The sequence below is a fragment of the Xyrauchen texanus genome, chromosome 25 (genome assembly GCF_025860055.1).
Source record: "Xyrauchen texanus isolate HMW12.3.18 chromosome 25, RBS_HiC_50CHRs, whole genome shotgun sequence".
Lineage (NCBI taxonomy): Eukaryota > Metazoa > Chordata > Actinopteri > Cypriniformes > Catostomidae > Xyrauchen > Xyrauchen texanus.
The window spans coordinates 12039442-12063312 of NC_068300.1; the positions used below are offsets into that span (position 1 = coordinate 12039442).

The window sequence follows — 23871 nt, forward strand, 5'->3', positions numbered from 1 at the left end:
TGACCCAAGACAGATAATTTTTTCTACGATTAAATGTCAGGAATTGTATGTAAACTTCTGACTTCAACTGTACGTGTGCTATCAGGGACGTAGGTATAGTCTAAATACAATTCATAAACAAATATTTCGCATATAGGCATGCAAATAGCGAACCTATTTCATATTTCAATCTCTCACATACAGTAATATCACCCTCCAGCGGCAAAATTACTGCTAGGCTTGAGCCAATCCTTTGGTATTGAAAAGTTACCGAGCCAAGTGTGCATGTATTGTTTAATTTATACTCAAGAGCAAATGTTATGGCCAATAAGTTCTGGTTATGAGGGCAAGGTCTACTAAATATTCAACTGCTATGCTTTCATGTAGTCTTAGGGGGTGTTCACATAGAACATGTTCGTTCGCTAAAAAAACGGTTAGGACAGAAAGCAGGTGTCTCGTAAGACTCGTTTTAACAGTTGGATTTCCTTTTTTCTGGACATGGCGTCTAACAACCCCGGCGCTCCTGCGCGAGAAGCCTAAGAAATAGCGAGACGCGGCGCAACGGTCAAAGACCTCCGTCGAGCGAGCTTTCACAGAGAAAAGCTACTGAAAATACATGTTCAGAGTGAACGGCCCCTCAAACTGGCATTCGTCGTTTCAAATGTTCGAAACGTCATCATCATGCGCCAGCAAAACGGTAAGACCAACTGGAAGTGGAACGCGGGCCAGATTTGACGTTTGAAAAACACCATAAAGGAGAAATTGTGAAGTACATCCTGAATATAGATATGAAGTTACATTTCGGAAGTGTTTCAGACCCATAGCCGCACGTTTCCTTTAGGTATGTTTATGAGATTCGCTGGCTCGTTTATTGTGAAATCGAAACCTAAAGCGGATTGTTGATTTCACTCCGTGTTTATGTAACACACTTTCATTCCCTAATAAAACAGGATATTTACAAAGATAGAAAGTAGGATTTGTAATTATTATCTTATTATTATTATTATTATTATTATTATTCTGGCACATTTTACAGCGAAGAACGACAACTTGAACTAAGCCATTTTTGTCAAAACCAGAGAAGTTATTTTATATGAATGTATATAAACTAGTATAAGATATAGAACTAAAGCAGACTTGGACCCAATGCTACAGTGTTTGTAAAATATTTTCTTATAGCTTTGTGCCTGTCCTGTGTTATTAGCCACTTGTTATTTGCACTGGATTTCAAAATGTAAAATGGTGTAGTGGAGTGACCATTCTTCATTTATATATAAGAGACAGCATCTTTTCATCGAGTTTGGTGTGTTATTGTGTTGATGACTTGTTTTTGAATGGATTCAGGTGTCTGTTCCTCTTGAATTCACAATGAAGAGAGGGGCAGAAGCATCAGACGAGCCTCTGAAGAAGAGGAAAACTCTTCGTGAGGACTCTTCTGATGAAGATGAACAGTCTTCTCAAAGAACCACCAGTCAGGGTAAGAGAGAGAACAGTCAATGCCAGGGGCTTTCTAATCGAACTCTGCAGTTGTAGCTTGTATCCAGTGACCTAGATATCTGTTACGCTGTAGTACGCTTATGATAAAAATAAAACAACTTGCTAATGGAGATACGTTCATGCATGTTTGTTCATATTTGTCTCCCAGACTCGAGTCCGAGCGAGTCTACTAGTGATGTTGAGGATCACAAGCCCAGTTTCTCCAGACACTCTGATTCTCAGAATAAAGAGAGCAGCGATGCACCGAATCAAAGCTCCTCCAAATTTTCAATGTACAACAGCGTCTCGCAGAAACTCATGGTAACATATGGACATCCAGTCCTTTTTCCTGCTTATTTTTATTTTCATTTTTCCATTTGTTATTAGTGTTTGGTTTAAGCAAACCTTTTTCAGCCTATTACATTTTCATTTGATGATATGGCTTTGCTTCTTTGTACTGTTGTTCATCAAACACTACACATCTTCTTTTCTGTCCCACAGGCTAAAATGGGTTTCAGAGTGGGTGAGGGTCTTGGGAAGTTCGGTCAAGGGCGGAAAGAGATTATAGAGGCCTCGACCCAGCGAGGGAGGCGTGGTTTGGGTCTAACCTTGAAGGGCTTCCAGGGCGACCTCAATGTAGACTGGCAAGATGAGCCGGAGGTACAGTGACCTTTCCAAAATGTTTCTACATTGAAACTTAATAGACTGTGATAATAATTCCAGTTATCCATAACTTTTCTGTTTTTACTGCTCTTTCTCTCTCAGCCAAGTGCTGTAGAACAGGTGTCGTGGTTTCCAGAAAGCACTACAGAGATCCCAGATGCAGATGAGCTGAGGGACTGGATGGCTGTGGGACAGGTATGACCGTACAAGTTACATGATAAACATGAGTGACATGAGATCAGCAGCAGTATGTTAATAACATTGGTTATGCTATTATGTTATCGTGCCATCTCGATGTTAATCATAAAGGAGCAGTTCACACAAAAATATGCAGAAATTAGCTTAATCCTGTGGTCCTCACTTTTATATTTTATTAATTGGATTTCAATTTGCAATACATTTTTATCTATTTTTAATGAATTTAGTCATATTTATTTTCTAATATATAATTTGGTACTTCACTGGACAATGCCTGAAACTTGGACTTAAGATGGACTTTACCAGAAATTAACTACCACAAGCTTCCAATCGAACTGCTGAGAACCTTACTGCCCTCTGCCTGCATCGCCTTAGTCTAAGGATGGACTACACTCTTTAAATGGAATACAGAGATAATAAATTAACTGCAGCCTTCATCAGCCAAATAACAAAAGACAAAGCATCTGTTTGCACTTCTGCAGTTAAATAGTTAAAGGGGTCATGACATGGGTTTTTTTATTGTATTATTATGTTCCCTTAGGTGCAATTATAGTATTAATATATTTTTTTTTAAGAAAAACTTTTAAAATCTACTGATTTATGACCTTTTCCCACCCTGTTTCTCATCCTCTGATTCAAACAGTCTGTTTTGGGGGCGTTTTCCATTTAAGACTTCAGTGTTAACGCCCACTGTTATGATTGGCTAACGTCAGTGCCTATGTATCAATTATTGACGCTCCCAGCCAGAACAATATGCAAGTAAACTAAGTAAAAACACTGTGATTATTCATAATGAATGAAATTGCGCTTTAAAAAGTAGTTTAAAGTTTAAAATAGATTACTTACAGTTTGCGTCGTCGTTGTTCCCAGAATAGTCGGCACGGACTTATCTTTGAGCAACAGTTTTCTGGCAAAGCCAGCATCATATTGAGATTTGTTCTCAAAACAGTCATCCTTAAAATGTACAGAACAAACGCTTAAGTTAACCTTGCTGTGACTGGGACGTCCGCAAAAAATAAACTGCATCCATTTTTCCCTGACGTCTGGATCTTTCGGCAGCTTATTCAGAGGTTTTGTTTGACCACAGCCAGGAACAGCACATCTGTGTGGCATCGTAATTTTTTCTGTTCACAAGTAGTCTCTGTCAGAGCTCGCTGTCCATCGACTGAACACTTGTGAGGCGCACGGCGATACGAAATGAGCGTAGTTGTCTTGCGCTTAAAGCGTAGTTATCTTGTGCTGGAGGCGGTCATATGCAAACGCTGTTACGTCACTTCTAACCGACACGTCACTTCTAACAAATTAAGATTTTTAGAAGGATATTTCTGTGCTGTTGGTCCATACAATGCACGTGAATGGTGACCAAAATTGTGAAGCTCCAAAAAGCACATAAAGGCAGCATAAAAGTAATCCATAAAATTGAAGTGGTTTAATCCAGGTCTTCAGAAGCGATCCAAAACGTGTTGGGTGAGAACAGACCAAAATGTAACTCCTTTTTCACTACACATCTTGCCATTGTAGTCTCTAGGCACGATGTTGATTTCAAGCTAGATTACACATCCTAGTGCTTGACGCATGCGCAGAGCGCTAGATGGCGCAAAGACGTTTAATCAAGCTTGAAATCATGATCGCAAAGTAGAGTGCAGATGTCAAGATTTATAGTGAACATTTTGGTCTTTTTTTCACCCAAAACCAATTGGATCGCTTCAGAAAACATGGATTAAACCACTGGAGTCTTCCGGATTACTTTTATGCTGCCTTAATGTGCTTTTTAAAGCTTCAAAATGTTGGTCACCATTCACTTGCATTGTATTGACCTACAGAGCTGATAAAAATATAAAAATCTCTGTGTTCAGCAGAAGAAAGAAAGTCATACACATCTGGGGGGCATGAGGGTAATGAGTTTGTTTATGAGTCCAAAAATTCCCTTTAAACAGACTATACAATGATATTCTATTGTATTCTATTCCTGAATTATCAATTGTCTTGCTGTCTTCAGCTGTTAATGTTTACTTTCCAGAAAAAACTAAAGATTGAAGATGAAACTGAATTTTGCTCTGAGAATCTACTGCATCTCCTGCTCCGCTGTAAGGTGAGTGTGCAAATGAGTTCATATTGGCATTGGTGTCAACGTTCGTTTTTCCTGTCAATAGTCATGTATAGAATCAGGCCAGCAGAAGCTGCATCTTGTATTAGATTAAGACTTATGAGATTTTGTGGCTTTTCAGTCTGTTTTTGATGACTTGGAAAGCGAGGAGATGAGGAGAGCTCGTACTCGATCCAATCCTTATGAAACTATACGAGGAGCTTTCTTTCTCAACAGGTGGGTCTCGTTTCTTGTACACGCAATATGGATAATTTTATTTTCTAAATCTTCTCTACTTCTTTCTCTGTCTTTCTTCCTTCTATCTCTTTTCCTCTCAGAGCTGCTATGAAGATGGCAAACATGGATCATGTTTTTGACTATATTTTCACTAACCCAAAGGACTCTCAAGGGGTGAGTTCCCATTTACACAATCTATTGCATCAGGGACTGAAATATGTGCCATAATTACATTTCTGAAGTTAATCTCTGCGTGTGTTTGTGTGTAGAAGCCACAGACACGTGATAAGGAGGGTGAGTTGTTGTATTTTGGAGACGTGTGTGCGGGTCCAGGCGGATTCTCAGAGTATGTCTTGTGGCGGCGACGCTGGCATGCGAAAGGTTTTGGGATGACTCTTAAAGGTGCCAACGATTTCAAACTGGAGGATTTTTATGCGGCTCCCAGTGAGCTGTTCGAGCCCTATTACGGTATGTAGCCTTAAATTAAATATGTCTAATCTACAAGATTTTTCCTCAAGATGAATTCAGGAGTCTAGCGTTTACTACTCCAACATATGTATAAATATCGATTAGTATAGATATACCAACTGAATTTTTAAAGGGATAGTTCACCCCAAAATGAAGTTTTTAACAGAAACACAGAACAATTCCTGATTTTTACCCTTAGCACTTAAATGCATGAGTGTTTCACCAAACATTATTCCATACTCTGTTCTTTAGAGACCCGGCACGTATACAGTATCTGTCACATGAATCTTCAAAATGCCCTGATAGTGTCAAATGTTCCTAACATTTTCAAGGCAATTAGAAAATAATAGAATAGAATATATTCTGATCTAGTTTTATTTTTTATATATCAAAGAGATGATCAACAAACCTAGAACTGGATTGATTACTTCCAGACTGAAATCTCATGAGACGCAACTGGCTTTCAAACACATATTAAGCTATACATATCACTTAAAGAGTTGCAACACCCCCGTTTCAGCACAGTTGAGCTCTCACCACATTTTTAAAAGAAGCACTCAAAGTGGGTGGATCAGCAGCAGAGTGAGGGGAGAAGGGGGAGTGAACCCAACAACTGTCTGATCCAGTCACTGAGCTTTATTTTATTAATGCAGTTAGCAGCATCAAAGATTCTCACAATTGCTCAATACAGAGTTTTGTAAGCTCACAATACAATGCTTACAATGGTAATTTATATCTGTAATTTAATTTGCAAATAAATACCATGTACTCCGTATCGAAAATATGTTAATGTTTTTTACATTAATAACTTTTGAGACTTATTCCTAGATGATATACAAATATAAGTGCTTAGATCGGTTTACACACTTGCATATGGGATGGATGGATGGGTCATGATCATGGGTGGATGGATGAATAGCATTTGTGTCTGGAACAATCAATGTAAACTGCGTCTATAACAAGTCCCAGTCAGAGACACCGTACATCACCGCATATCTCAAAAATTGCTTCACAGTACTAGCAACTCTCTCAACTGACTGATGGTGCTTGAGAGTTTGAAGAGCTGGTCACATGCATGGCAGCAACTCGCTTATCAAAGGCCACACCTTCTCATGAATAATATCAAGAACACCCGTGATGTAGATTTGCTGAAATTCAATGGAAAGCCTGAAACAGCTATATTTAAAACACAATTCAAAGAATCCAAAGAAAATGAACAAACTCCACACTACATTTCAGGGTTAAAACGTAACATACAACCAACACGTTTCATCTGAATATATTAAACCGTTCACCACAAAATATTCATCAGTCCAATATTGTTTAAACTGTCCCATCCTTCAATAACAGTTCCTTTGCAAAGCTTGAATCATGTTGTGACTAATACAATCCATGATGTTGTGTGCTTCAACAGGCCAAAGCAGAGACACTGGTCTTCACATCTCACATCCTCTGTGTTTGTTTATACACAGGACTGAATGCGTTTCAACCATTCAGTGGCAGCAACAGAATGAGATGCATTTTTAAAAGTTGTTTAAAACTTTTTTAAACAAAGAGTGCATGTTTATAAAAGAACAACAATTAAAAATAGCATAGATAGGTGCAAAAACGGTCCAGGATGCCTTCAAAACAGCATGACGGCTCAGCTGAATGAAACACAATGAGGGTCTCCATTTTAGAGTTATAACTTGACATTGCATCTTTTAAAAGTGGCTCGAGATGTATGATAATGGTCAAAGCCACGCACATTTATGTAGAAAAACATTTAAATCCAGATAAGTGTAAGTCCACTTTGGATGAATCTCCCATGACAGGCCCTATGTCTGCTCTTCAGCTGTGTTACTGACAATGAGCACCAGTGGGCGGGGCCAAGGGTTCAATGATGTTGATGTCTTGCTGAAGAGGTAGTCATATGCAGATGTATTTGGTCCTTGTGACATCACAAGTTCCACAAATTCCAAACGAGCCATTTTTGCAGGTTTGGTTTAAATAAATGCTCTTTTTCTGTTTCTGAAAATTACAGTATGTTTTTATAGTTCAGTAACCTCTTATATGTCAAAAGATCAAGGAAAATGTTATTCCCTAAGTCATGACCCCTTAAAGAAAAGTATGACACTATAACATGTATGGGATCTTTAATGACCCTTTACACTTTTGGTAATTTAAGCAGTTATACTGTAAAATAATATATTTTGTTTTGCAATTTTTCCCTTTTTTTGTTACACTATTCAGATGAGAAAGATTGTGACATACTAAAGAGGTTTGGGTGACACTCAAAAAAATAGATTAGGCACAGGAGGTGAAATAAGGTCCTGGGTCACTAAAGACCCAAGGTATGCATTTAAGGGTTAATGCTAAACTGTGATTAAACTCTATTATGATTTTATTTTTAACACTTAATTACTGCTGTTTCAGGTGAGGGTGGGATTGATGGAGATGGTGACATCACTCTGCCGGAGAACATCAGCGCGTTTCGTAATTTTGTCCTAGACAGCACTGAAGGGCGGGGCTTGCACTTCCTAATGGCTGATGGAGTAAGAAAGTTACTTTGATTGGAGGACATGGTCATCTGTGATTGGTTAAAATGTAGATATTGTTGTGTGATTGGATGATATATACAGATGGTGGTTTGTGCTGCAGGGTTTTTCTGTGGAGGGGCAGGAGAACATTCAAGAGATTCTGAGTAAACAACTCCTGCTCTGCCAGTTCCTCACCGCCATGTCTAACCTCAGGCTAGGTATAGTGTGTTTTGTATAAATACAGTGCCTATTCCTCCCATGGACCTTTTCTTTTCCCCTTTTCTCCCCAAATTGGAATGCTCAATTTCCAATGCACTCAAAAGCCTCATGGTGGCGTAGTGGTTCGCCTCAATCCAGGTGGCGGAGGACGAATCTCAGTTGCCTCCGCGTCTGAGACCGTCAATCCGCACATCTTATCACGTGGCTTGTTGAGCGCGTTACCGCGGAGACTAAGCTCTTGTGGAGGCCCATGCCATTCTCCGCGGCATCTACGCACAACTCCCCACGTGCCCCACTGAGAGCGAGAACCACACATTATAGCGGCCACGAGGAGGTTACCCCATGTGACTCTACCCTCCCTAGCAACCGGGCCAATTTGGTTGCTTAGGAGACCTGGCTGGAGTCACTCAGCATGCCCTGGATTTGAACTTGTGACTCCAGGGGTGGTAGTCGGCGTGAGCACTCGCTGAGCTACCCAGGCCATTTCTATAGTCAAGATGATTTGTTTACTGTGTTCCAAGTCTTCTGAAGCCATATGATAGTTTTGACTTGGGGTAAATAAATGGAAGGTTTAAGTTTGATGGTTAGTGATCAGCAGTTTTATTCCATAGATGCTCAGTTGACAGAGGTCTTGCTTTTAATTGGTCCAGTTTCCTCTGGGCAATTACTAAATGATTTGTTCCTTTGTCCAGTTGGAAGATGAATTGTTATTTCTTTAATTTTCTTATTTTTTAATGATGGATTTTGCTATGCTTTGAATGTTTAATTTATTTATTTTTTTGCCCTGCTTTTCTCTTTATATTCTCCTGATATTCTTCTACAACCTTGTCTCAGATCTGTTTGGATTATATTTGGGTATTCACCCAGACACAGGTGTATGTATTCTGAAATCCTGTAATTAGGTAGGTAATTATGTAAATGATGAGTAGACAGTTAAGGTATATGAAATCAAGGGAGATACTTCTTATCGATATTGTACTACATTTCTGGCATTGGGGCCATGTTCTAAACTTTCTTATAATGGTTTTCATGCACTTTTTCATGAACATTTTCCTCTTTCTCTCTGACCCTAAATAAGCTGTTTGTGCTGCTGTACCTTTAAGATGTCTTTATGTGAACGACCTCTGTTCTGATTTATATTCCATGGCAAAAAAGTTGTTTCATTATAGTGTTTTTAGTAATTGCTTGTCTTTTGCTGCTAAACCTAATGTTTCACTCAATTATGTGTGTTTTACAGGAGGTCATTTTGTTTGTAAAACCTTTGACCTGTTCACCCCCTTCAGTGTGGGCTTGATTTATCTGCTGTACCTCTGCTTCGAGAGGGTCTCTCTCTTCAAACCTGTCACTAGCCGACCTGCCAATTCAGAGAGGTGTGTGCACATTCTCCTTGACATACCATGAAAGATCTTTGGGGATGTCAAAGGGCTGATGCCATTGACTACTGACAGTGCACATCCTGAATTACACCTGCAACTGTCTGTGCAGCATACCAATTTGGGATATTTTTGATATGCAGAAAGGTTCAGAAATGAGCCTAAACCTTTAAATAAATAACTTTTATATTTAGATGTTTAGGCCCAAAGGGCTGAAACCATATTGTATTTGTAAGGAGGATTATTATTATTTTTGTGCAGACCAAACCGTAAGGCCTAGAGACTTGAAACTTTGGGGAATGTTAGTACTCCGGCTGGCTAGCCATAGGCATGGACCCGATTGGCCAAAGGGGGATGCTACAGTGGACAAAATAAAAGGCTATTAGGTACAAAACATGTACCACCGTAAGGCCTAGGAACAAATATTTCCTGTGATTTCTTGTGTCATTGCAAATCTTTTGGAATACCATCAAATTTGTGCTCCTCCATTTTGGATTGTTTGAATAAAAATAAATGAACTAGTCCTATTGGAACCAAACCAGTGCAGAAAGATTCAGCAGAGTCCTAATATGAAAAGTTATCAAAGGAATTTTGAGCATTAGATTCATCATCAAACGGTAAGCTAAAATGTACATAATGGGCATGGCCACTTTTACTGAAACAGTTATAACTGTACGTTCACACCAGAAGCGGCGAGAGCGTCAAAATTCGCTCTGGCAGCCCTGCCTTCGACGCTCAAGGACGCTCGTGGACGCTCTGACGTAGTTGAAATAAGCGGCAACGTTTGTTCAGAATGCTTTGTTTTGTGAACTATATTTAAAGGGGCTGCAATTTAAACATCCAGACATGTCGACCATTTACTTTTGTCGACCGATCACAAGTAGCGTATATCCTCATGAACTCTTTAAAATGTGAAAATAAGAAATCGATCGATGGCAAAAGTAATTAAAATTATAGTTGTTTGTTATCAAAATAAAATACATTTGTAATAATAACTGTGGTCTTATATTACAGGGAAACCCGTCACGGCAATAATTCGTTTCTACATTTTATCTTCGGAACGAATGTTTGGTGGGAACCAAAGTTTACACGGTTGTGTTCTCGACTTCGCTAGAGCGGAGCACTTCTATATTCCAATTGGTTGCCGCCGAACCGCGTCACAGCTCATTACCATAATGTTGACTGCTCTTGAACTTCCATCTGACGCCCACGCCGCCCAAGACTCGCCGCGCCGCTTCTCGCCGCAGAGAGACGCTGGCTGTCGTTGAAAAAGAATGACTTCCGGTCGATTTGACGCTCTCGCCGCCTCTGGTGTGAACGTACGGTAACTCATGAACAGAATGAGATCTTATCACCAACTTTGGTATACTTATGTACAGTGCCATTCTGAGGACACGCACACACACAAAAACAAATATGTGCTGCTGCTTCTTGGTGGTGCTATAATAATTAAACATGTCTCTAACTGTGGAACCCTTGGTCCGATAAACTTGAAATTTAGCATGCAGTGTGTTTGTCCAAGGTGCCATCAAGGTCTATGAGGACAGTCTCATATCTTAAAAAACATGGCCACCGTGGACCAATACAAATTTAGCAGCTATTAGATGGGGTTAGAAAAGGCAGATCGGAACAAAATGTGGTAGGCCTATTTGTCTCATTTTCCAAGAGGCCTGTGCAGAATGTGAAATAATTGGCAACCGGGAGGCGCTATCTTGTTTTTCATGCGTTTATATCAGGGGTGTCCTAAGTCCAGCCCACGGGCCATCTGCAGCCCTCTGACTGCTCCGATGCGGGCCACGAGAGACTTAAGAAGTAGAGCAGAATTATGCCCGCTGTGGAGAAATTATATGAAATTCATATTCTGGGCACTGGATGTCGCTATCACGTGTGGCCGCTATTCACAGCGCATCATCTCCACTAGTACATTCTGTGTCGTCACCAGCTTCTTCCACTGGCAGAGTTCAACAGAAGTTTGGAATACTCCTTATTTCCAGTGATGAAGTACTACACAGAAAGAATTATGCATTTACTGAAGGATTGACATCATGTTAGATACTTATATTCTTGTTCTTGTGAGGTATCGGGAAATTTTAACATCATACAACTGAGTAGAGATGATGTTGTGCAAGCTGCTGAACAGAGTTTGAGCGTGCACAGAGACGTGTGAACAGAGCATAATCTTACAGAACGTCCTCTGTAGCACTGGGATGGATAATTAATTGGTTTGTTCTGATATTCCCAGTGCCATTTGTGTGAGGACATACTGTACTGTAGAAGAGAGCGTTTAAAACACTTGCACATCTGTGCTCGATGCATGTGCTCCGCTTGCACACCTTCAAAATAAAATTAAAGGCAATAATTGTTATCAAATAAAAGTCATATTTGTGATGCAAGTAACTATTGAACAGAAGTTGTAATTGAATGGCTATAAAGAGTAAAAGTGATAAAATGTAATCTGATTCTGATTATTGTGATAGGTCACGCCCAACACTTAGTAGCAGATCTATGTTCTTGCAGTGCCTCTGAATGGACGTCAAAAAGATAAAAATGTGAATAAACGAGTATAATAATTTGTATATGTTGCATCATTGTTACATTATAAGTATTCTTTGAAATACCAAATCCTTATTTTACATGTAGGGCGAAACACAAGCATACCATAGAGCACAAATTATGATTAAAACTTGCATAATATTAAACGTACAATATAAAGCTTATGCACAGTGGCAATCTAGTAGCTTTTAGCCATTTTTTTATTATTACAGTGATGCGGCCCACTGCACCATATTGTGTACTGCATTTGGCCCCTGACCGAAAAAGTTTGGACACCCCTAGGTTAAATCGTTGTATATAAAACTGTGTTTCACTCAGACACGTTATTCATACCAGATGAAAGATTTTCTCATTCTGAACAACTTTGCCTCAAGAAGCATTAGTGTGAAGCAAATCATTTGTTAAAAATTTAAGATTATTAAAAAACCCGATCTGAACCAAACCAATGAAGAGAAGTCTCTGGAGTCCCGATATCAATAATTATCACAAAAAATTTGAACTTTAGATTCATTGTTGCAATGGTACGCCAAAACGTTCAAAGTGGGCGTAGCCACATTTACTACGGTTATAAATCTTGAATGGAATGAGATGATAGGACCAAATTTTGGACATTTATGTAGGATGTCAATCTGAGGACATGTGGAAAAACAACTGTGCACCTCTGCCTCTTGGTGGCGCAATAACAGTCATGAATGTAAAAAATGACATGTCTGTGCCACCTAACATGATGGTTCTGAAAAATTAAGGCACTTTATCGTTATTTTAGGTGCAAATGGACTGTCTAATTGATACTTAATATTGGTTGCATATGTACTTAATGGACCTTAAAAGCTTGAACCCCATTAATTGATGCTTGCAGCTATATTTTATTAATTTAATTTCAATTTGAAATCAATTGTTATGATCTATTTTGAATCCATTTATTCATATTTAGTTTCTAATGTATAATTTTGACTTTATTAACAGAATAAGATGCCACTTCCAATCACCAATACTGTGTTTTAGGGGGAAGTATTCTTCCACACTTGACTGCAATTCAATTCCATTGGAACGCCAATGATCCAATCAGTTCCCATAAAATCATGCCCCGCCCTACATTTTGTTTTCATTTCTTAAAGGGACAGTTCGCCCAAAAATGAAAATACTCATTATCATTTACTCACCCTCATGCTATCCCTGATGTGCTTAATTGTGACTTAATTTCTTCTACTGATCACAAACAAATTTCTTATACGAATATTTCAGCTCTGTAAATGCAAGTTAATGGCTACCAAAACTTTGATGCACCAAAAAGCACATAAAGGCAACGTAAAAGTAATCCATATCTACTGAAGCGATCTAATCGGTGTTGGATGAAAACATAACTCCTTTTTCACTGTACATTTTGCCATTGCACTCTCTAGGCACGATCATGATTTCAAGCTTGATTGCACTTCCTAGTGCTAGACACATTTGCAGAGAACTAGATGGTGCTATGAAATGTAATCAAGCTTGAAATCATGATTACTAAGGAGACTGCTGATGTTAAAGTGTACAGTGAAAAAGAAGTTACATTTTGGTCTGTTCTCACCAAAAACCGATTGGAATGCTACAGAATCTTCTTTAAACCTCATATGGATTACTTTTATGCTGCCTTTATGTGCTTTATGGTGCTTCAAAGTTTTGGTCACCATTTACTTGCACTGTATGGACCTGCAGAGCAGAAATATTCTTCTAAAAATCTTAATTTGTGTTCTGCAGAAGAAAGAAAGTCACACACATCTGGGATGGCATGAGTAAATGATGAGAGAATTTTCTGTCCCTTTAATCAATATTTTCTGTATTTTTCAGGAACAATAATGTAAACATCCATTAAACAAGATAAATTTGCATGAGAAGATAATAAGACTTAATATTTTAATTTTCTTGTTTTTATCTTACCCCATTGTCAATAATAATAAAAAAAATTTCCAATAAACTAAGAAAAAGAAACTTAATTCAAGATATTTTCTCTGAAAACAAGTCTGAGTATCATATGCTATTTTGCTTCTCTTGTAAATGTGTCTTATTTTAAGGATGATTAGATGTTTTTACTGGAGAACAAGACAAAAATACTGATTAGGAAAATTATTTTTGCCATGTTGTCATCGAATAATCTGCTTCTCTCGGAAATACATCACATTATGCAAGTGCCATTTCAGTTGCGAATGCTGTTTCATGTTGTTTTTATTGCTCTTTTTTTTTTTTTATTGTTTTTAGGTATGTGGTCTGCAAATGTTTAAAGCCTGGCTCTGATGCCGTCAGAAACTACATGTTCGCCATCAACCAGAAACTGAATCAGTTCAAACACTCAGACAGAGACGTTACTGAAGTCGTCCCTCTAGATATCATTAAAGGAGACACTGACTTCTTCCAATACATGATCAACTCCAATGAAAGGTGTCTTCATCTTTTTCCGACGCTTTATCTCTCTCCATCTCTGGTGACTCATTCATACACACTTGAACTATGATCCCTTGTCTTGCAGCCATTGTGTGGTACAGATCAAAGCGTTGTCGAAGATCCACGCGTACGTCAGAGATACGTGAGTCACACATTCTTTTTCTGCTGTGTTTTAGAGCATTCATTATTTTTAAACTCTTATATTTGTGTTTGTGTGTGCTTAAAGGGACAGCTCACCCAAAAATATAAATTCACCCTCACGTTGTTACAAACCCAAATGACTTTCTTTCGTGAAAAACAAAAGGAGCTGTTAGGTGGAATGCCAGCCTCAGTCACCGTCCACTTCCATTGCATCCTTTTTTTACAAACAATGAAAGTGAATGGTGACTGAGATTGTTCGCCCCTAACATTCTGGCTTATATCTCATTTTCAGTTTCATTAGGAAATAAAGGGGTTGGAATGACATGAGGGTGAGTAAATAATGACAGAATTTTCATTTTTGATGAACTATCCATTTAAGCATTACCAATAAGGCATGTGTCTCTTTAACTAGGACTCTATCTGAGCCCAGACAAGCAGATATCCGAAAAGAATGTCTGAAACTTTGGGGGGTGAGTATATTATGTAAACTGGCAAACTGAACAGTTTCTGCAGTATATAGAATTACATTTTTTAAAGATTTGAGAGTATGTTGTTGTTGTACATAGATATCCGAAGACAAAGCAAAGCTGTTTATTTGTTTAGAGTGAAGATTGTAACCTTAAATGTCTTCATCTATCTCCAGATTCCTGATAAAGCCAGGGTCACTCATTCATCGTCAGATCCAAAATCAAAATTCTATGAGCTTTTGAAGGTAGGAGAGGGTTTGTGTGGGCTTCGATAGTGCTAGCTATGTTGTTCTACACATTGATTGTGATTTTCATGAAAATTTCAGGCTTTTCTCAAAAATTCAAGATGTCAACATTTAGTCACCCTAATGTTGTTCAAAACCAGTTTCATGGGTCAAACAGTAATTGAGGTAGAATGACAGCCTAATTCTCCATTTTCTTTCACTGCATTAAAAAAAGGAGTCAATGAAAGTGAATGGTTTCTGAGGCTAACGTTCTGCCAAACATCTCATTTTGTGTTCAATTGAAGAAAGTAATCTGGGTTTATAACAACATAAAGGTGATTTTTCATTTTAGGTTGAACTGTACCTTTAAATATGATTTAAATACACTCTTAATTTTATGTCTACTTAATGTTTGTTTATGTCTGTACCCTCTTAGGGGTCAAATATGGACAGTTTTAACTCTAGACCGACTGCACTGAGCTCAGGAAATCTTGATAAACTACAGCATGTCCTGGACTACAGGTGCATTGTGGGAGGAGGCGAACAGCTCTTTCTCCTTGGACTTGGGGTAAGGTGTATAAGAGAGATCGAATACATAAGCAAAATAAGCAAGCAGAGATAGCATATGATCTGTAAATGTTATTGAATTGAAGGATTTGATTTTCTTTCTTACGTGGAACACAAAGGAGATGTTCTGCAGAATTTCCTTGCTGTCTTTTGCTATATAATCAAAGTAAATGGGACTAGGTTTGTCCAAAAAGTATAAGAAAGTACCATGAAAGTAGTCCATATGACCAGAGCTTCAGAATGCCCATGCACTTCTATTGAATGGAAATGAACAGCCAGGACAATCTTCAAAATTTCTCCTTTTGTGTGTTTCATGGAAGAAATTATATTTTACAGGTTTAGAACAACATGAGGGTGATTTAAGTGATTTTCATTTTTGGGTGAACTATTCCTTTATGAGTGAAAATGCCAAACTGTGTCTTTTTGATTGTAGAGATCTCAAATCTACTTGTGGGATGGCAAAGCCCCCTTACGCTGGAAGAAACTGGAGAATTTTAAACTGGAGCTGCCCAGAGACACACTACTGAGTGTAGAGATTGTCCAAGAGCTGAAGGGAGAGGTAAAGAGAGAGAAAGCAATGTTGAGTGCCCTTACAGATTTTGTAAGAGGAAGGATCTTTTATGTAATTCATATACAAGGCTGATATACTGTATATCATGTGTATGTTTGTAAGAGGTTTATACTGCGACTTAATGTCTGTGCATACAGGGTAAAGCTCAGAGAAGGATCAATGCTGTTCACATTTTGGATGCCCTTGTACTCAACGGCACTGACGTCAGAGAACAGCACTTCAACCAGAGGTTTGAACAAACCTCAACAAGTCTTTCTCAATGCCTTTAACATTCATTAGTGAAAGAGCAGTATATATGCCGGGTTCAATACAAGCTCTGTCGACAGCATTTATGGCATAATGTTGATTACCACAAAAACATATCCTTTTCTTAAAAAAAAAAAAAAAAAAAGAAGCAACATCAAGGTTACAGTGAGGCATTTTGAATGGAAGTGAATGGGGCCAATTTTGGGGGATTTAAAGGCAGTCTTATAATTTTATAAAAGCACTTGGATTAATTGTCCTGAAGAAACTCATGTATTATTTCAGATAAAGATATTATTAGTGTATGAGATATTATTTTAGTTAAGTTGTTTCAATCCTGTTTATGGTGTTATGTTTGCATTGCAAATCTTCATGGAGTGGTGGTGGTGTATTGGGCTAAAGCACAGAACTGGTAAGCAGAAGGTTGCCGGTTTGATCCCCACAGCCACCACCATTGTGTCCTTGAGCAAGCTCTTAACTCCAGGTTGCTCCGGGGGGATTGTTCCTGTAATAAGTGCACTGTAAGTCGCTTTGGATAAAAGCGTCTGCCAAATGCATAAATGTAAGTTGTAAAATTTGATATAACTTCACACAGAAAAGGTTAGTAAGCAGTTTATCACACTAAAATCATGGTAATACGCATATTGTTTACGTCTTGTGGCTATACATTTGAAACAGTGGGTATTTTAATGTTAACAGATTGACCCCATTCACTTCCATTGTAAGTGTCTTGCTGTCACCCAGATTTTTGCTTTATTAAAGAAAAGAAGGGACATGCCAAACAAAATTTCTATGTTAATCATCATTATGCCACAAATGCTGTCGACTAAGCTTAACTTGTTAAAACTCGGAATATTCCTTTAATTTGACCCGAATAAAAACGAGATAGATGTACAATTAAGTGTACAATAGATTTTCTTCATGTTCTCTAAATTTCACAACCCAGAGTTTTTTTTTGTCCATTTGGAAAGTTTTTGTAAAGACTTATTTTCAATGTTTTTCTGTTTTGGTGCAGAGTCCAGATGGCAGAGAAGTTTGTGAAAGCAGTGTCCAAACCCAGCAGACCAGACATGAACCCGATCCGGTAATATTCCGTTCTCTTTGTTCTAATTGCCCTGTGAGTTTGTCAGTAAGAGCCCTGGGGCCAGGAAGTCCTGTGAACACTGGAGGGTGCATTATGTAAAATTCATGAAGATTACAGTGTTTAACTAGAGCCTAGACAGGATATGTCATGTTTTACGCTCCTATTGCAAATCAGCAAGCTTTATGTTTCGCTCCGTCTCTTTTTCAGAGTGAAGGAGGTCTATAGGTTAGAGGAGATGGAGAAGATCTTTGTGAGGTGTGTTTCACTATATCAATCACATACAGATTTCTCTTGAGTATATTAAATTGTAAATGGTCTGCACTTATATAGTGCTTTTTATTAACCTTAGAGGTTACCAAAATGCTTTACACTGTGTTTTACACACACATTCACACTCACACACCAGTGGTGACAGAGCTGCCATGCAAGGCGCTAGCCTGCCATTGGGAGCAACTTGGGGTTCAGTGTCTTGAATGTGGAGTCGTGTGAGCCGGGAATCGAACCGCCAACCCTGCGATTAGCGGCTGACCCGCTCTACCACCTGAGCCACAGCCCCCCCTGTGGCTATTATATATATATATATATATTCTCATATTTCTAACTCAGGTTGGAGATGAAGATAACTAAGAGTTCAGGGGGGATGCCAAGACTGTCTTACACGGGCAGAGATGACCGTCACTTCCTTCCCAGCGGCCTTTATATCATCAAAACAGTCAACGGTGAGAGAATGCCAGTTCGAACAGTGTAATTAATAAATTATCAATGCATATAATTAAATTGTTTTATATTGTAACATTGTTTTAATTCACAATTCTTCATGATATATTTAGTTCATTCCCTCAGAAAAGAAGGAAAAAGGCTTGTACCTTTGTTTTGTTGTTTTCTGGTTTTTAAACTCTTTTTTTTTTTTTTTTTTTTTGAAGAAGAAGAAATTGAATGGAAAACACTTTTGGAACTAAGGCAACTGGAAAAGCAGGCTGCATTGTTGTGCTCTGTTGTGTAATTGCCTTGTCAAGGTCTTCAATTGTCTTTTATGGTTCTTTCTTCTGCATCTTCCACACAGACCCATGGACAATGGCATTCAGCAAGAGTTCTAAAAGGAAGTTCTTCTACAATAAGCAGAGCAAAGAATCAACTTATGATCTGCCGCCCAGTTCTGTGGCACCTTTCCAGTAAGTATTATAGTCCATTATAGTCAGTGTGCCTTACTAGCCCGTAACAGTTGAACTGAAACAGGGATTGATGCTTTTAATAAGAAAATTCCTTTTTAAATTTGTCATTTTTATGTTTTGAGAAGATTTCTGGCCTTCATACAGCATTCGACCTTCAAAGAAAGAAGTTTATATTGGTTGCAATAAGCCTTCAACATGTCTTTTTTAATCCTGTAGACTTTTTTTTTTCCCTTAAAAATGAGAATGCAGTTTTCTCTGCTTCAGATTTTGTTTGGTTATTGCTTTGTAGTTTTAATAAAGGAATGTTCCATGTTCAAAATAAACTGCATTCTGTGGCACACTTTCGATTACCACAGGAAAATAAATGTTTCTTTTCCCTCAGTTTGTAAAAACAAACAAAAATTGTGTTTACCTTTTTGCACTTACAATGGAGCTCTACACTGATCAGCAACAACATTAAAACCACTGACAGGCGAAGTGTAAACATCGATTATCTCATACAATGGCACCTGTCAAGGGGTGGGATATATTAGGCAGCAAGTGAACAGTCAGTTCTTGAATTTCATGTGATTGTTAGAAGGAAAAATGGGCAAGCGTAAGGACCTGAGCGACTTTGACAAGGGCCAAATTGTGATGGCTAGATGATTGGGTCAGAGCATCTCCAAAACGGCAGGTCTTGTTGGGTGTTCCTGGTATGCAGTGATTAGTGCCAACCAAAAGTGGTCCAAGAAAGGACAACCGGTGAACCCGCGACAGGGTCATGTGCACCCAAGGCTCATTGACGCGAGTGAGGTGAGTGAGTGAGGTGAGTGAGTGAGTGAGTGAGTGAGTGTGTGTGTGTGTGTGTGTGTGTGTCATTTACCTGGGGAAGAGATGGCAGCAGGATGCCCTATGGGAAGAAGGCAGGCCGGAGGAGGCAGTGTGATGCTCTGGGCAATGTTCTGCTGGGAAACATTGGGTCCTGGCATATATATGGATGTTACGTTGACACGTACCGCCAACCTAAAGATTGTTGCAGACCACATACACTCCTTCATGGCAACGGTATTACCTGATGGAAGTGGCCTATTTCAGCTGGATAATGCGCCCTGCCACACTGAAGAAATTGTTCAGGAATGGTTTAAGGAACATGACAAAGAGTTCAAGGTGTTGACTTGGCCTCGAAATTCCCCAGATCTCAATCCGACTGAGCATCTATGGGATGTGCTGGACCAACAAGTCCGATCCATGGAGGCCCCACCTCGCAACTTACAGGACTTAAAGGATCTGCTGCTAACTTCTTGGTGCCAGATACCACAGGACACCTTCAGAGGTCTTGTGGAGTCCATGCCTTGATTAGTCAGAGTTGTTTTGACTGCACGAGGGGAACACACATGATATGCAGTGGGTACGGAAAGTATTCAGACCCCCTTAAAGTTTTCACTCTTTGTTATATTGCAGCCATTTGCTAAAATCATTTAAGTAAATTTTTTTTCCTCATTATTGTACACACAGCACCCCATATTGACAGAAAAACACAGAATTGTTGACATTTTTGCACATTTATTAAAAAAGAAAAACTTAAATATCACATGGTCCTAAGTGTTCAGACCCTTTGTTCAGTATTTAGTAGAAGCACCCTTTTGATCTAATACAGCCATGAGTCTTTTTGGGAAAGATGCAACAAGTTTTTCACATCTGGATTTGGGTATCCTCTGCCATTCCTCCTTGCAGATCCTCTCCAGTTCTGTCAGGTTGGATGGTAAACGTTGGTGGACAGCCATTTTCAGGTCTCTCCGGAGATGCTCAATTGGGTTTAAGTCAGGGCTCTGGCTGGGCCATTCAAGAAGAGTCACAGAGTTGTTGTGAAGCCACTCCTTCGTTATTTTAGCGGTGTGCTTAGGGTCATTGTCTTGTTGAAAGGTGAACCTTTGGCCCAGTCTGAGCTCCAGAGCACTCTGGAGAAGGTTTTCGTCCAGGATATCCCTGTACTTGGCCGCATTCATCCTTCCCTCGATTGCAACCAGTCGTCCTGTCCCTGCAGCTGAAAAACACCCCCACAGCATGATGCTGCCACCACCATGCTTCACTGTTGAGACTGTATTGGACAGGTGATGAGCAGTGCCTGGTTTTCTCCACACATACCGCTTAGAATTAAGGCCAAAAAGTTCTATCTTGGTCTCATCAGACCAGAGAATCTTATTTATCACCATCTTGGAGTCCTTCAGGTGTTTTTTAGCAAACTCCGTGTCTTGCACTGAGTAGAGGCTTCCGTCGGGCCACTCTGCCATAAAGCCCCGACTGGTGGATGGCTGCAGTGATGGTTGACTTACTACAACTTTCTCCCATCTCCCGACTGCATCTCTGGAGCTCAGCCACAGTGATCTTTGGGTTCTTCTTTACCTCTCACACCAAGGCTCCTGTCCCCCGATAGCTCAGTTTGGCCAGACGGCCAGCTCTAGGAAGGGTTCTGGTCGTCCCAAACGTCTTCCATTTAAGGATTATGGAGGCCACTGTGCTCTTATGAACCTTAAGGGCAGCAGAAATTTTTTTGTAACCTTGGCCAGATCTGTGCCTTCCACAATTCTGTCTCTGAGCTCTTCAGGCAGTTCCTTTGACCTCATGATTCTCATTTGCTCTGACATGCACTGTGAGCTGTAAGGTCTTATATAGACAGGTGTGTGGCTTTCCTAATCAAGTCCAATCAGTATAATCAAACACAGCTGGACTCAATTGAAGGTGTAGAACCATCTCAAGGATGATCAGAAGAAATGGACAGCACCTGAGTTAAATATATGAGTATCACAGCAAAGGGTCTGAATACTTAGGACCATGTGATATTTCAGTTTTTCTTTTTTAATAAATGTGCAAAAATGTCAGCAATTCTGTGTTTTTCTGTCAATATGGGGTGCTGTGTGTACAATAATGAGGAAAAAAAATGAACTTATGATTTTAGCAAATGGCTGCAATATAACAAAGAGTGAAAAATGTAAGGGGGTCTGAATACTTTCCGTACCCACTGTAAGGCAGGTTGCTTTAATGTTGTGGCTGATCGGTGTATGGGGCAAGGCATTCAGTAGGTTTTAATGCAGAAATATGCATCTCGTATTTTTTTTAAAGCCCATATTAGTACTTCCATACAAAATGTGTGTAGTATGAGCTGTAAAGCTTTCTAAATTGTACTTTTTAGCTGTGGCACTACTTTTTGGTGGATGAACTTATGTCTTACCATTGTAATTTCTGTGGGTGAATTTGTCTCTTGTAAATAGCTCTGAATAGTATCTTTCCATGGATCACAATAAAATTGTTGTATTTTCTTTGCTTGGTTAGCAATTTATCATACTAGTCTTATGTTAACACATGTATAATGTTTTGTGGCTTTACTTTATAAACATTTTGTATTTTAACATTTATCCTTTTGCAATACCTTGCCCCATAGACATTTTAAAAACGGTACTGTACTTAAATTATTAAGACACAAACTTTTGCTTGTTTTAATTTTTAGAATAAATATTGTTTGGTGTCGCTAGTGGAAAATATTTCACCCAAAAATAAAAATTCTCATCATTTACTCACACTCATGCCATCCAGGTGTATAATTTTCTTTCTTCTGCTGACCCCAAAGATTTTTAGAAGAATATCTCAGCTCTGTAGGTCCATACAATGCAATGCAACCACAACTTTTAAGCTCCAGAAAGCACATAAAGGCAGCATAAATGTAATCCATAAGACTCTTGTGGTTTAATCCATGTCTTCAGAACTGATCCAGTTGGTTTTAGTACAGACCAAAATGTAACTGCTTTTTCACAATAAAAAGGACATCAGCAGTCTCCTTGGCAATCATAATTTCAAGCTTGATTACACTTCCAAATGCTCTGTGCATGTGTCAAGCACTAAGAAGTGCAATCAAGCTTGAAATCATGATTGTCCCTAGAGACTGCAATGGAAATATGTACAGTGAAAAAGGAGTTCCATTTTGGTCTTTTCTCACCTAAAACAGATAAGATCGCTAAGGGATGATTCTCTCATCATTTGCTCACTCTTATGCCGTCTCATCTTTGGACCAGAAATGATGCTATTTTGATGAAGATATGATGTGTTTATATCCATACAAGGCAAGTCAATGGGGTCCAAAACTTCCAAGCTCCAAAAAGGACATAAAGGTAATCCATTACATTTGAGTGGTTTAATCCATGCATATACATTTTTTTTTGGTGCTCGAAAGTGTTTGACCCCATTAACTTGCATTGTATGGATATAAACACCACATCGCTATTAAAATATCTTCGTTTGTGGTCCACAGAAGAAAGTCATATGAATGTGAGATGGCTTAAGGATGAGAGAATTATTATTTTTGGGTGAATTATTCCTTAAATATTTAATTGAATATAATAGCGTAGGCGCTCTCATCTCATTTGACCCTTCTATGCTGCCTTATTTCATATCCTTTCTGTTTCTCTCTCTCTCTCTCAGTGCATGTCATCAGGACAGACTGTTTTGGGCATGGGAGGAAGGCGTCAGAGTTCACGACTCACAGACGCGAATCAACCCAGACAAACTTTCTAAAGACGACGTCCTCTCCTTTATCCATCAGCACTGTCAACAATAAAACACACAAATGCACACACCTCACAAACATAGCATAGACTGTACATTCTCCTCACCACCAGGGGACACTGTAGCTTTGTCAAGAATCAGCTGAGAAGCTCCAAAACATTCAAACTCAGTTTCTTTACACTTCAAGGCTCTTGCTGAAAATAGCCCCTGTGAATTAGACAACAGGGTGTCTTGGTGTTCAGCGGAGTATATCTGTGTGTCCATTATTTTTAGAGGGTAAAAATAGCTGACATTGCTTTCGTTCATGTATTTGTCTCAAAAAGTTGCATCCTTGACGTGCAGAAGTGGCAAATTGCAGATATTTTTTAAAAACATCTGATAATAAGGATTTATTCCTTTACTAATAATTCAAATGTGTAGCCACAGATTCTAATTCATCAGTACAAACCTTAAGATAAACATATTAAACAGCATGACCATTTGGATTTGGTTTCTCGCTCTACTATGCACGCATGTATTAGACCGTTGCCTTGTTTTCTTCATTCTGATTAAATTTTTGGTTTAGTTAGAGTTTAAAAACATTAGACTGGCAACTTTCCATTTCTGATGATTTTGGAAAAGCATTTGAATTTTAAGCCTGTTCGTGATGCTGATTACATTACATTAAACTAATG

The 23871-nt window shown here is 38.9% G+C and overlaps 1 protein-coding gene across 1 annotated transcript; it reads left to right on the forward strand.

Annotated features, from left to right (window-relative positions):
- Positions 1-674: 674 nt before the first annotated feature.
- On the forward strand, positions 675-23870 carry cmtr1 (cap methyltransferase 1). The gene is made up of 24 exons (XM_052092185.1): positions 675-820; positions 1324-1456; positions 1625-1776; positions 1957-2115; positions 2221-2313; positions 4337-4408; positions 4545-4639; positions 4741-4813; positions 4909-5107; positions 7523-7641; positions 7748-7844; positions 9083-9215; positions 14010-14189; positions 14278-14334; positions 14746-14803; positions 14977-15045; positions 15461-15592; positions 16025-16150; positions 16300-16391; positions 17421-17489; positions 17697-17744; positions 18096-18208; positions 18553-18661; positions 23114-23870. Exons 2-24 carry the CDS (start codon positions 1348-1350, stop codon positions 23247-23249), a joined length of 2490 nt encoding a protein of 829 aa, XP_051948145.1. The 5' UTR covers positions 675-820; positions 1324-1347; the 3' UTR covers positions 23250-23870.
- Position 23871: the final 1 nt, after the last annotated feature.